Source organism: Salvelinus fontinalis, chromosome 18 (assembly GCF_029448725.1).
Source record: "Salvelinus fontinalis isolate EN_2023a chromosome 18, ASM2944872v1, whole genome shotgun sequence".
In the NCBI taxonomy this organism is placed as follows: domain Eukaryota; kingdom Metazoa; phylum Chordata; class Actinopteri; order Salmoniformes; family Salmonidae; genus Salvelinus; species Salvelinus fontinalis.
In genome coordinates this window covers 37,263,943-37,276,744 of record NC_074682.1, presented here as the reverse complement: position 1 = coordinate 37,276,744, position 12,802 = coordinate 37,263,943, and the positions used below count along the sequence as shown (strand labels likewise).

The 12,802-nt window shown below is 44.9% G+C and overlaps 1 protein-coding gene across 1 annotated transcript; it reads right to left on the bottom strand.

Moving 5' to 3' along the window:
• Positions 1-668: 668 nt before the first annotated feature.
• Positions 669-4,722, bottom strand: LOC129815446 (class E basic helix-loop-helix protein 40-like). The gene is made up of 5 exons (XM_055869290.1): positions 4,242-4,722; positions 4,036-4,099; positions 3,637-3,744; positions 3,128-3,251; positions 669-2,740 (listed from the first exon to the last, which is right to left on the bottom strand). Exons 1-5 carry the CDS (start codon positions 4,313-4,315, stop codon positions 1,851-1,853), a joined length of 1,260 nt encoding a protein of 419 aa, XP_055725265.1. The 5' UTR covers positions 4,316-4,722; the 3' UTR covers positions 669-1,850.
• Between the last annotated feature and the right edge of the window lie 8,080 nt (positions 4,723-12,802).

Below are 12,802 nucleotides of genomic sequence, written 5' to 3'. Positions count from 1 at the left end.
TGATCAGCCTGAGGTTTGTTAAACTCAACATCTATGATTTAAACTTACACCTGTTCTTTAAACCTTGATTCCAGTTTATTCATTATCATTGCACAGGAACTTTGACCCAGTGCCCAATTCTGTGTTTACCATGAACTATATAGACTGGACTATGGAGTGATAACATTTTGATTGTAACTATCTACATAAAATGGATGCTGAATAATAGGTCTCTTTATTGTGCTTCTGTAACCGATGTGAAATGGCTAGCTAGTTAGCGTTTTTTTGTCACTCGGTTGGGTATGGGTTGGGTCTAGGTCTGGTTGTTGTAGAGTCCATTTGGGTTCGGGTCTGATTGTTCTCGTGTCCATTAGTGTCCGGGTCCAACTTTTTGGAAATGTGAAGCTCTCTACTTTAAACAACCTCCTAAATATATGAAAGATAAAACCACATGGCCTTTAGAGCGCACTGATTGTTCAGGGACCACCACAGTATCTGTCTGTCACCATAGCGGTGTTTCTCTTCTTGTGACTAGCAGTGCCCGTCCAGTAAGCAGACTGCAGCAACTCTCCCCATTCTATAAGAGTTCCCCCCGACAGAGTTGTGATTGTGGGAGAAATATATCCCAGGAGATTACATTTCACCTCAAGATGCTCTCTACTCACTCATGAGGAACCAAGCAGACAGGCTTTCCACAGGAAAAAATACTTTATTAATACGCTTATATAATGTATATCACCATTTATAGACAAAGTATGTACATCAACAACTTTCTGGTAGGTCCCAAGTACCTCTTTCTATAGAAAACAAATATTCTGTTAAAACGTATACATTCACTTCTCGCCAACTCCTTAGACTGCAGTATTCATACAAATACATTTAATAAACATCTGATGATGTTTTTATCAGCTTTTCACAAGTAAAAGGCAACAGCATGAACAAACACCAGGTTTGATTTGAGGAGAAGCGGATTGCTGAAAAACGCAGACCAGGGCCAGCACAGGGCATGTATGTAAAGGGTTTATTTTACACTAAAATGACTGTCCACACTCTACTACCCCTCTCTCTAGTCCGAGAATTAGGACACATATCAAAAATAGAGATGTACAAGAAGTATACACAATAATGACAGATAATCCATCTCAACAGTCAGCGAATTGCCAACTCGACATAGTCACGTGATGACATCACTAACTCCATAAGGTGTGAATTGGCGTACCCTTTGCTCCTGGCTGTACAGTTGTGAGGATCATTATTTTAGTCACAGCGCTTGTTGTTGTCATAGGAAATGGGGCAAAGGGCATTGTCAGTGATGGCAATGGTTACCTAAGGTAGATAGACAGTGGCCTTTGGGTGAAAGGTGACTGTTGACATTAGGTGTAACATGATTTAGGACGGTATGTGTCTCTATGGCAGCAGATACAACTGAGACCTGTCAGTGTCATCAGCATGTAGAAACCTCAACAGCAGCATCTACGGGATTGCCTCTCTTTTACATTCAACCAAGGGTGTGTGTTTAGGGCAGGTCCAGATCAGTGGGGTCATTGGTGCACTCAGCTCTCTGGTGGGGGTATGCATTTTAAGTCAAACATTCAGAAGGTTGAGGGTCAGGTAACAGGTTCAGCTGTCTTCATTCTACACCTTCACTCTTTCTTCTCTTCGCAGCAGTGTGGCTGTGGATGATGCATCACCGGTCCGGGACCAGATCAGGTGCATGCTCTCTGTCTGTCTCCCTTCTGTCTTCTGACCTCTGGGGTGAGGGACCAGGGGAGAGGGGTGATGGTGGGTGATCTGACTGTCAGTCATGTTCTCCCCCATGTTCCCTCTCGGCAGAGCAGTCTCTATGTTCAATAACACTGTTCAGTGGTCTCTCAGTCTTTGGTTTCCAGGTTAATGGGCTTTAACGCTTGGAGGAGGGCTGGTGAGTCCATGAGGCTCTGGGCCACGGTGAGGGGAGAGGGAGAGTGCCCCCTGGGGGATATCGTAATCAGGGAAGGTTGGGCATGCGTGTCGCTAGGCATGCCCTGTGCGGAGCCCCCCAGGCCAGGGTAGATCATGGGCATGGCCCCAGAGTACCAGCACTTCTCCAGCATGGGTAGATAAGCGGCAGCAGAAGGGGGGATGAGGTAGAAGGGCATGCAGAGAGGATGAGGTTGGGCCTGGTGGGGGGAGTAGGCGCTCATGTAGCTGCCGTGACCGCTGGAGGAGGATGAAGAGGATGAGGATGACTCTCCACCTGAGAGAAACTCGTCATCGGATGACTCCACCCGGGCATGTTTGTGGCGAGGTTCATCTTCCTGCTTGACGCCCAATGATGCCGTCTTTTCGCCCAGCGCTCTCTTCAGCTGGCTCTCTTGGCTGTAGTACCCTGCACGCGACGCCAGATGCTCACCCTGCTCGCCACCGTAGCCGCTGTCTGTGTCTGTATCACTGCCGCTTTGCTCACCGCCCACCTGGGCATACGCCCGCTGTATGACTGGCACACAGTTCTTCCTGTGGACCTCGCTGGGCTTGGGGGGCTGGCCTACAGGCTTCTCCCTCTGGGCGTGGTGGTGGCTGGGGGTCTTTTCGGGCCAGGGGCTGTGGGGAGGGACCTGGAGGATCTCAGTGACCACCTTGTGCAGGTGGTTGATCATGTGGGAGGGTGTGAGGTCTCTGTCACCCTCCTGCTTGGCCAGGTACTGTAAAACCTCCTGGGCACAGACGTGGAAGCCTGAGCGGAACATCTCCTCACTGTTCTCCTGGCTGGGAGAGGACTGCTCTGTAGACAGGAAGGAACAACAACGTCAAATACAGAACTACCACAATGCATTATTATGGAAACTACCAAACTACTCTCATTTCATTTGGAGAAATTCTCATAAGAAATAAATCTTATTATGGGTAAAATTTCCCCTTATATTCAACCACATCCATTCTAAATTTATGAGTTATTCTCTCTCAGTTTCTTATTCCGGTAACATGTTATAATAATGCAATAGATGAGAAATGCACTGTGCTGCATTTGAGAATTAGTGAGGATGTTGTCTGCATCCAAATGGAAACGAGTCAAGGCAAGAGATGACAAGCTATATTTAAATTCACTGATTTGCATGCCCTTCTGCAGAATCATCTTATTGTGGGGGTGTGTGTGTATGTTTCTTCTCACCGATTTGCATGCCATTCTGCAGAGCGAGGATTTTCTGCTGCTGGTTTTCCAGTAGAGTGGTGAGGGCTTTCACATGCTTGAGCGTGAGCTCCAAAACCACAGCCTTCTCCAGATGGCCAAGAGTCTAGAGAATAACACACACTACTGTCAGCTGGGGCTCCACTCTTAAGGAACACACACACACTCAGCAGCACACACACAAACTTGGAGGAACAACAACAATAACTAGTTATACTCAAATTAAAATTCGATCTTCAACATTTGATCATATATCCGATATCACTACCTGAATCATAAAAATACTGATCTAAGGAAATTTGCACCATTTCAGAATTTGTTTAAGTATTTAACTTCATTGATTTAAATGATTTTATAAAATCTCAACTGTTAGTCACGCCGATACCAAAACCTGAAGTACCACAAAGCAACCACTTAACGGCGCCTTAGCTAACATCTACAAGCAGTGAACTAGTTATTACTGTGCTACTTCCAGATAAATAGGAACTTACTGTAAGTTTCAGGTGCTCAGGCAATAAATCTTTCAACTGAGCGATGCACTCGTTTATCCTGTCTCGCCTTTTCTTCTCAATAAGTCGATGAGGTAGTTTGTAGTTTTCCTAAAGGCAGGAGTGTGAAAGTAGGTTAGGTGGAGTCATATTGAGGTTACCGAACACCTACAGCAATTTGACAAGCAGCCCTATCAACACTAACATGGACTTCAAGCCTTACATAAGATGGGAAAACGGGTCAGGGCATGATCTGAATTATCAGGCCAACTGAGTGACTTAAAACAATGTATAGTTTAAATAATATTGTATAATCATAATATTCTTATTGTAATACTATTACATTCAAAAGTATTATTTCCCATGAAAATACAGTGAATAAACACAAATATTTCTACCAACCTTGCACTCCTCTGCTCGTTTCATTCCCCGACGGGATTTGTATACATATATAGGGAAATCCATCCTAAAGAAAGGCAGAAGACAGTCAATGAGATGTGAGTTTGGTGAAGTTGCGCACTCAATGTCAAAAGAGACAAATGTGTGACACTATGTAGAGGCACAGGACAAGCATGGCCATTGCACAAGTGTCTTTCTCAGCAACTTACCCTTGCATGTCAGACAGCTCAGCCTGCTGGTACTTGGGAGAGAGTTGCGCCCTTTGAATCCTTTCCATTTCCATTATCTTTAGGCCTACTCCAAACTAATCACGAAAGGGCAAGCTTGTTTTCCCAATGTATTCACTCAAGGATGCATATGAAATGTAATACAAGTAAATCGCCCTTAAATTCTTTCACAAAAAATCGTTCAGCATTCCTACTAACTCGAGATTAATAATATGTAGAGAAAATGTATTTTCCTTTATATTTCAATTGTTGTTATTATTATATTTGTCGCCGAATGGGAGAAAATTGTCCCGGAGATCTCCACGAAGTCAGTCAAGAGGTAGCCCTGAAGATGCACTAATCTTGGTTGCGCGTTGGGAGTGGGGGAGGACACTAGAGCTACGTGTTAAATAAACCCCTCTGACTCTCGCTCGCAGAGTGACCTACCTCTGTCACATGAGTCACGTTTTGGACGCCGCTGTCTCCTCGGTGGAGGGACTGCCCATTTTCTACTGATAAGGAGGATCTGGGGGCGGACGTCGGTTCCACGTCACACTGGAGGACTGATTCCCGGGTCTCGTGTACCACCATGCTCAACTGTATGGTAACCACTATACGCGCCACCGCTAAGGAGCATATAGATAGGTTACAGTTCACAACACAGAGCTACGCTTCTCACCAAAACTGCTCCGCAGGATCCACTACTGACAACAAGACATCAATAATATTGATATGGGGATAATTTTGCAAATATATCGATGAATTGATAGAATGGGGAGTTAATGTGATATTATCTTATCCCAATCCTTATATTGTTCATGGGACTCTCACCTTTTGCCTCATACACAACATAATTTAATCGTAAGTGTAAGCCTATGCCAATAAGCAAAATCATGTCATTTGTAAATACAATACATTATTCTATTATTTAACTTTAACCACTGTGTTAAGTTAATAGCCCTATGTTGTAGGGCTTTATAATAGGGGTATTGACATGCAGGCCTACCTGGTGGATGCTGAACTCAACACGATTTAGGATGGATTTGAGCAACGACTAGTGTGGGCTGACTGGAACTCCAACTTCACACAAAAAAACTTTTATTTTAAATAAAAAAACGACAGATGATAGCACCCAAAGATTACCCAGCAATTACACAGAACAATGTCATGTGTAATTGCAGGCTATTCTTTGGGTGCTGAAATCAGTAACTCAAAAAATAATTAACTTCGGAGCTCTAATCCGCCCACACTAGTTGCCACTCAACTCCATCGTAAATTGTGGAGTTGAGTTTAGTCGGCTAACCTGGTGGATGTCTTAACCTAACCTTGTGCTATCCTTGACAAATAGATTATATTAATTGTAGATATGAAGATGGCGCTGCAGTAGATAGCTTCCGTCTTACGGCCTCCTGACCAATTTAGCTATTTTGTGAGTTTTTTTACACTGATGTTAACTTTTATGTTCATGATATTTCCACCGTCATTTCCGAACAGCTCCTGGACATCAGAACAGCGATCACTAACCTCGATTTGAATGAAGATTTCTACTTCAACAAGTTTGCAGCTGTGGATGTACTGCTCATTTCGGACCAGGCCCTATTCCCCAGGACTTGAAAGAGGAAGACACTGCGCAAGATGGCACACGAGCGAGCTCCCTGACGAGTCTACCACTGCCAGTAAATGAGCTCTCTCTACCAGAGTATGTGAGCGGAGCTAGAGCAGAGCTTGCCCAATTTGACTGGAGCAAGATTCCCAAAGGCTGGCTTGTCGGCCTTCTTGCCCTCTCCAAGTATCGCTGACATCAAGAGCTCGGGGCATGCTGGGCCCCCCATGCATTTGTAAACGACTTGTGTGCTGCGTCACATTACCTTCCTCCTCTCCTGAAGCGACCATGTTCTTGAGACGGAATAGGTAGTATGCTGTGACATTTTATTTTCCTACCTTGTGACAGACAAAGAACTGGAAGGGCTGGAGCTCCAGATACCACCTGGTCACGCGAGAATTCCGGTCACCATGGTCTGGATCCAGGTCAGGGCTGTGTGGTCCGTGTGCAGGTCAAATTCTCTCCCAAGAAGGTAGTACCGGAGGCTATCTAGTGCCCACTTTATAGCCTCCTTCTCGATGGTCAAATACTTGGTTTCCCTGGGCAAGAGCTTCTGACTCAGGTACAGCACAATGAGCTCTTCTCCTGGCTCCCTTTGGGCCAGTACAGCTCCAATTCCCACAGCCGAAGCGTCCACCTGTTTGAGGAACCTCTTCTGAAAATCCCAGCTCTGGAGAACAGAGGATGAGCACATGTGTTTTTTCAGCATTATGAATGCTTCCTCACACTCCTCAGTCCACTTCACAGGGTTGCTGGCTACCTTTGAAGTGAGGTTGGTCAGAGGAACCGCGATGGTCGAGAACTGGGGAATTAATCTCCGGTACCACGCTGCCAGACCTAGGAAGGACTTCACCTGTGTCTTGGTTCTGGGTTGAGGGCTGTTCCTGATGGACTCCACTTTGTCCACCTGAGGCCCGAACTTCACCCTTACCCAGCTGGTAACCCAGGTACTTTGTCTCCTGTTTCGCACACTCATACTTCAGGAGGTTATGGGTGAAGTCCGCATCATGAATCTTCCCCACTACTCTGCTAAGATGTTGTATGTGCTCCTCCCAGGAGTGGCTGTAGATCACCACGTCATCCAAGTAGGCAGCACAGCAATCATCACAGTCCTCTGGAAAGTCACAGGGGCCCCATGAAGGCCAAACGGCATAACCTTGAACTGGAACAGGACCATTGGCGTCCAGAAGGCAGTGTAGGCCTTGGATAGTTAGTTCAGGGGCACATGCCAGTACCCTTTGCAGAGATCCAATGTGGTGATGTAATGAGCTCTACATATTCTCTCCAGTAAGTCATCAATGCAGGGCATGGGGTAGGCATCAAACTGGGAGCAGGCATTCACCTTACGAAAGTCCATGCAGAGACGCAAAGAGACATCCTTCTTTGGGACAATGACAATGATAATGGCTCAACAACATCCATCTCTATCATGGTATGGACCTCTTCCTTGAGGGCTACCACCAGCCTCTCAGACACATGGTAAGAAAGCTGGTGCATAGGGTTCTGATCAGGCTTCAAACGGATGATGTGTTCCAGAACCTTGGTTCTTCCTGGCTTCTGACTGAAGAGGGCTTGATACTCGCCAAACAGCTGCTCATCTTGCTTACCTTCTTCCAGGTGAGCCAGTATGACCTCTGCTCATCCCTTCCATGTCTCTGTGATCCCCTCCGACTCGTCCTCTTCTTCTACTCTGCGGCCCAGGAAGGATGTTCCCTTGGATAGTTCCTTGCTCTCTTCCCAGACCTTTGGAACATCCCATTGCACCTCTAACCCAGACACGTCAGCAACAGGTACAGGATGACTTTCTGGGCCCTTTGGTTCCCCCCTCGCACAGACTATCACAAGTCAAGCAGAGGTTGTAAACCATCTTTGGCCTGGGCACGAGAGACAACTATGCATGACACATGAACATCAGATTGGCAAACTGACTGCTCATATAGCTGACCCCCCACATTTCACAACATATCAGAGTACAGGCACATCCCTCTCCAAAATCATCTCAAAAGGTAGATTCTCCATTATCGCAACTTTGAGAAGGTACTTCTGGCCCTGAATCTAAACTGTGAGCTCAGCTGTGGGATGCTGTGACTGGTCACCGTGGACACACTGGATCAGTGTCTGGTGACCATAATCAATGCCATTACCAGGTACATTACATTTTCTGATCAAAGTCAGGGAACTGCCTGTGTCAATCATTGCAGTAAGACTATTATCATTCACTTTTACAGGTACCAAGACTGACCCTTCCCCACTGTGCCTATCCTGAACATCATCCCCCTCTCTGGGCACATAACAGTAACCTGAGAGCTTGGATTTACGTAGTGGACACATTGAAGCTTTGTGCCCTTGCTGCTGACAATAAAAACAGGTCAGGCCCCTCCCATCAGAGTGAAATGCATGATCCCTTACTTCCCTCCTCCCAGACACATACCCCCCAGAGTTACCTCCACCATCTCTGATGTCCCTTGTGTCTATGAAACTCCTTGGAGAGGGTGCTGAAGGTCGTGGTGGCTCCCCTTTTCATGGATTAAGGTGCTGCATAGCCAACCTGGCTGCCATAAGTCCATCCTTGGGCTCATGCTCTTGGACCCAGTTTGGAATGTCGTGTGGGAGAACATGTAGAAGTTGCTTGAGGATGAGGGACCTCACCGATCTCGTCCTGTGTCTTCTCCTCCGGTCGAACCCATCAACGGTAGAGGCCCTTGAGGCGGTGGTATGTCTCCGTCGGCAACTCACCCAATGGCGTTGACAGCTCTGAAGCGTTGACGGTAGGTCTCCGGGGACATGTTGAACTTCACCAGCATCGCTTCCTTCAACATGTTGAACAACCCCTCATCCATTGCGGTGTAAGCCTCTAAGGCCTTGACCCTGAGCAATGGGACAAGCCTGCAGGCCCACTCTACCTCCGGCCACCGCCACATCTTGGCAATTCGCTCAAACCTCAGCAGCTAATTTCCAATGTCCTCCCCCTGCTGGTATGAAGGCATCTTCGGCTCCTTCCTCAGAAATGCTGGAGGGTGGATGTTAGCACTGCTGGACTGATCTCCTGGTGCTGGGCCTGGCCTCATCACTGCTTGGGGACCCTTCTGTGGAGTTGAAGTCCCTGCTGTGTCAATCCTCTGTCGACCTGGTGTTGGCAGACCCAATCTTGGGTTCTCACTTACGAGTTCCGCTTGGTGAGGCGCTGTGAGGATATATTGTCGTAGGCCCCGGAACTCCTGCTTGAAGTCTCCTTCAGTTGGCTGGTCTTTTATGGCTGTATCTGGTGGTTCAATCTGCAACTCAAGCGATTCTGGTTGTGTTTGGCCCCTTGGCCAGGCTCCTAGTTTCTCATAATTGACCTCTTCTTCACCGGATGATTCCATGGTATTCCACCCCGTTTGAATTTTAGATACCTTTTCTGAAAGTTGATGCGAACAACTCTGTACGCGTTCCTTTATATCTATTTTTGGAATTCACTGATTTGCGGTGGGCCATCCCACTGCTGCCACCATATGTAGAGTAGAGTAGGCCAGAAGGCTAAACTGAAAAACCTAACCTCTATCAAATAAAACGATGGCCGTAAAAGTACTGCGCAAGGGTGTTTATTTACATAGTGATTCTGGAAGAAAAACAGTACTGCCACTGTTGATAAATCGTTATTGGAGACAGGAGGCCAAGTTGAGACATAGGACGAGGTGAACATGGTTTAATAAAGGCAGTTTATTAAAGGTAAAGATATCTGGCAAAGCGTGCTGCACGGCCCCGTTCGTCTGGCTCGTATGGAACCATCGGAAAAAAGAGAGCCTAAACATATTTTGCAGTTCATTATACAGCAAAAGGAAGTAGGTTGAATCTGGTAGTCTGGCCTTCTGATTGGTCACTCTGGGTCGTGGGTAGTCCTGTTCGGGCCTGGTGTCGACGTTCCATTGGCTCTTAACATGGTTCTTTGTCTTAAAGTCTCATCCTTGAATATAATGTGTGTGGGGTTGTTTTAGCAGGGGCCTGTTCATGGGGGAGGGGAGTGTGTGTGGGTCTGTGGTTGTTATCTGATGAGAACAAAATGTGTGGGGGTAAAGAGGGGGATGGGTGCATATTGTGTCAAGTATAGCTTGTGTTGAGAAGTTGTTAAAACAAGTTTCCAGTATCTATTACAATGTTTTACACCACCAAAAGTATACATTATGGGACAGATAAAACAGTGCTGCCCCATCAACAACTCAATCAAAACGCCACCCGCCCCCCTTACCAACACCAAAGCCTACATTTTCCACTAAACTAATCATATCATGAATTATCTTCATTGAACCTTAGCAATCGGTTTTTAATGATACAATATAGCGCAATATAACACATTTACATAATCCCATCACTCCTGACATGGTGTCTTCCATGGGACAGGCACTACAAAGCCAGCCCGATTGCCGTATCTCGTGTCTTTATTCCAGAATACCCGGAAGCTACAGAGACAGAGGAACAGAAACAAACAGAGCGCTCATCCGAAACATTGATAAGTACAATAAACGCCACATAAATTAAACATGAAATCTTGTCTGCGTCGTCCTTATAACATACCAAACTGTTACTGAAGGGAGGTAAGAATGTGTGTAATGTAAGAACTGAGATCGCTAAGTTAACGTGTGTGTCGACCCACATTTTTAAGGTAGCTAAAAACAGAGCAGGGAAGGGGAGATGAGTGTGTGTGGGTGTGTTAGCTTACCAAATGCGGCTAGTGTTCAGAGCGGAGCTAGAGCAGAGCGTGTCCAATTTGACTGGAGCGAGATTCCCAAAGGCTGACTTGTCGGCCTTTTCGCCTGCTCCAAGTAGCGCTCACATCAAAAGCTCAGGGCATGCCGGGCCCAGCATGCATTTGTAGTCTACTTGTGTGCTGCTATAGCCCCTTGCTTTAGCTACTGTCATGGAGTTCCCTAAATATTTTCATAAAGAAACTGATCAAATGTACAGGTGCAAAATCAAGGTGACTTACAAATATGAGGACCAAGAGCAAGAGAGGGAGTAATGTCCACAACTAAAGAAACATTGTGGAATCTGAAAAGACACATCCCAAACGCATGATGACTTACTTACTATGTGTACATGCTAAAATAAAGGAATGAGTTGGGTAGCTAATTAAATGTGTCATTGTAGCAAAGTATTTAAAACTAAAAAACAGATCTCTTAAAGGTGTCCTTAATTTTTGGTAGTATTATAATACGCCTGGCATATTCCAATGTTCAAGGAGCTTTCCATTTTGATTGGGTTATTTTGCCGAAAAAACGTTAGGCCTACCTATAGAAAACAAAACTCCCCAGTGGCTCTGCAAGCATGGAGAGGATATTCTCCGCTACTGGTCTGCTCTCCAGGCACCATCGCATAAATCTGAAGCCACAGACTAGCCAAACTGGAGTTTCTTAAAATGATTTCAAAGGCATGCAGACTGAGCCTAATAAGGCATTTATAATTTTTTATTTAATTTTAGTAGATCACAGCATATATGTGCAATTTCTAGACTAAAATGATTTAATACAACAACAAGTTGTTTAAATGCTGAGCGCTTAATGTCACTGACTCCCTAGTGTGTAGCACTCGCAAATGCTTCACAATGTATTTCTTGTAGGCTATAGCCTTAAAAATAAATTTAAATAATTTACCCCCCCAAAATATTTTGTGTTCCTTCTTAGGCTCCCTGTCTGGCTCCTGACCTATTTAGAGTGTTATGCTGTTTAATATGACATGCACTGTAGCCTTTTTGAAATGATGAGCGCTTTATACAACACAAGACATGCAAACAGGTCCAGAACAGAGGCAGGGAAAGTACAATCTTAAATAGAGCCTTGGCTACAGGTAACTCAAGCTTTCAATAAAACCAGTTTAAAAAAAGAGATAAAAGAACACCTTACTGCACAAAGGGGACTGTGAAGAGACACAGACATGTTATATATATTGTATTGTAATTTGCACTGTACTATGTATTAGACCTAGATATTGTGTGTTTGTACTGATATGTAGGCTGTGTGTGATGTTTTAAATGTATGTATTTCAGTCCTTGATAATGTTCTGTACTATGTATTATGTCATGTTTCATGTGGACCTCAGAAAGAGTAGCTGATGCTTTGGCAGCAGCTTACGGAGATCCTAATAAATACCAAATATCATTCACCTTTTCATGTTTTTTAAAATACTTATCTTTCCAATCAAAAATAGATTGGTGTTGGTTAAATTGTGATTTTAATGAATGGAGCGAATTTGAAGCAGCAGTTTTTCCTGGGTGCTTGGTGCAGTTTTTAGCGGAGCAGTTGGAAAGGACATGGAGCACAGGATAACTCCATAAGCAATGAGCGGGATTTCTGACTGCTCAACTTTGCTCCCAAACTCTGGTTTCTACCCTCAGTTCTATTGGCAGACATACAATCACTAGAAAACAAACTAGACGAGCTCCGTTCGAGACTATCTTATCAACAGGACTCGAAGAACTGTAATATCCTATGTTTCTCGGAAGTAGTGGCTCTTTCCATGACATAGACTGATCAGGTGAATCCAGGTGAAAGCTATGATCCCATATTGATGTCTATGATCCCATATTAGTGTAGATGAAAGAGACGAGACAGGTTAAAGAAAGGATTTTTAAGCCTTGAGACATGGATTGTGTATGTGTGCCATTCAGAGGGTGAATGGGCAAGACAAAAGGTTTACAGTGCATTCGGAAAGTATTCAGACCCCTTCACTTATTCCACATTTTGTTACGTTACAGCCTTATTCTAAAATTGATTAAATTGTTTTTTCCCTCGTTAATCTACAAACAATACCCCATAATGACAAAGCAAAAACACGTTTTTAGAAATGTTTGCAAAAAATAAAACATAAAACTGAAATTTCACACTTAAATAAGTATTCAGACCCTTTACTCAGTACTTTTTTGAGGCACCTTTGGCAGCAATTCTTCTTCTTCTTGGGTATGACGCTACAAGCTTGGCACACCTGT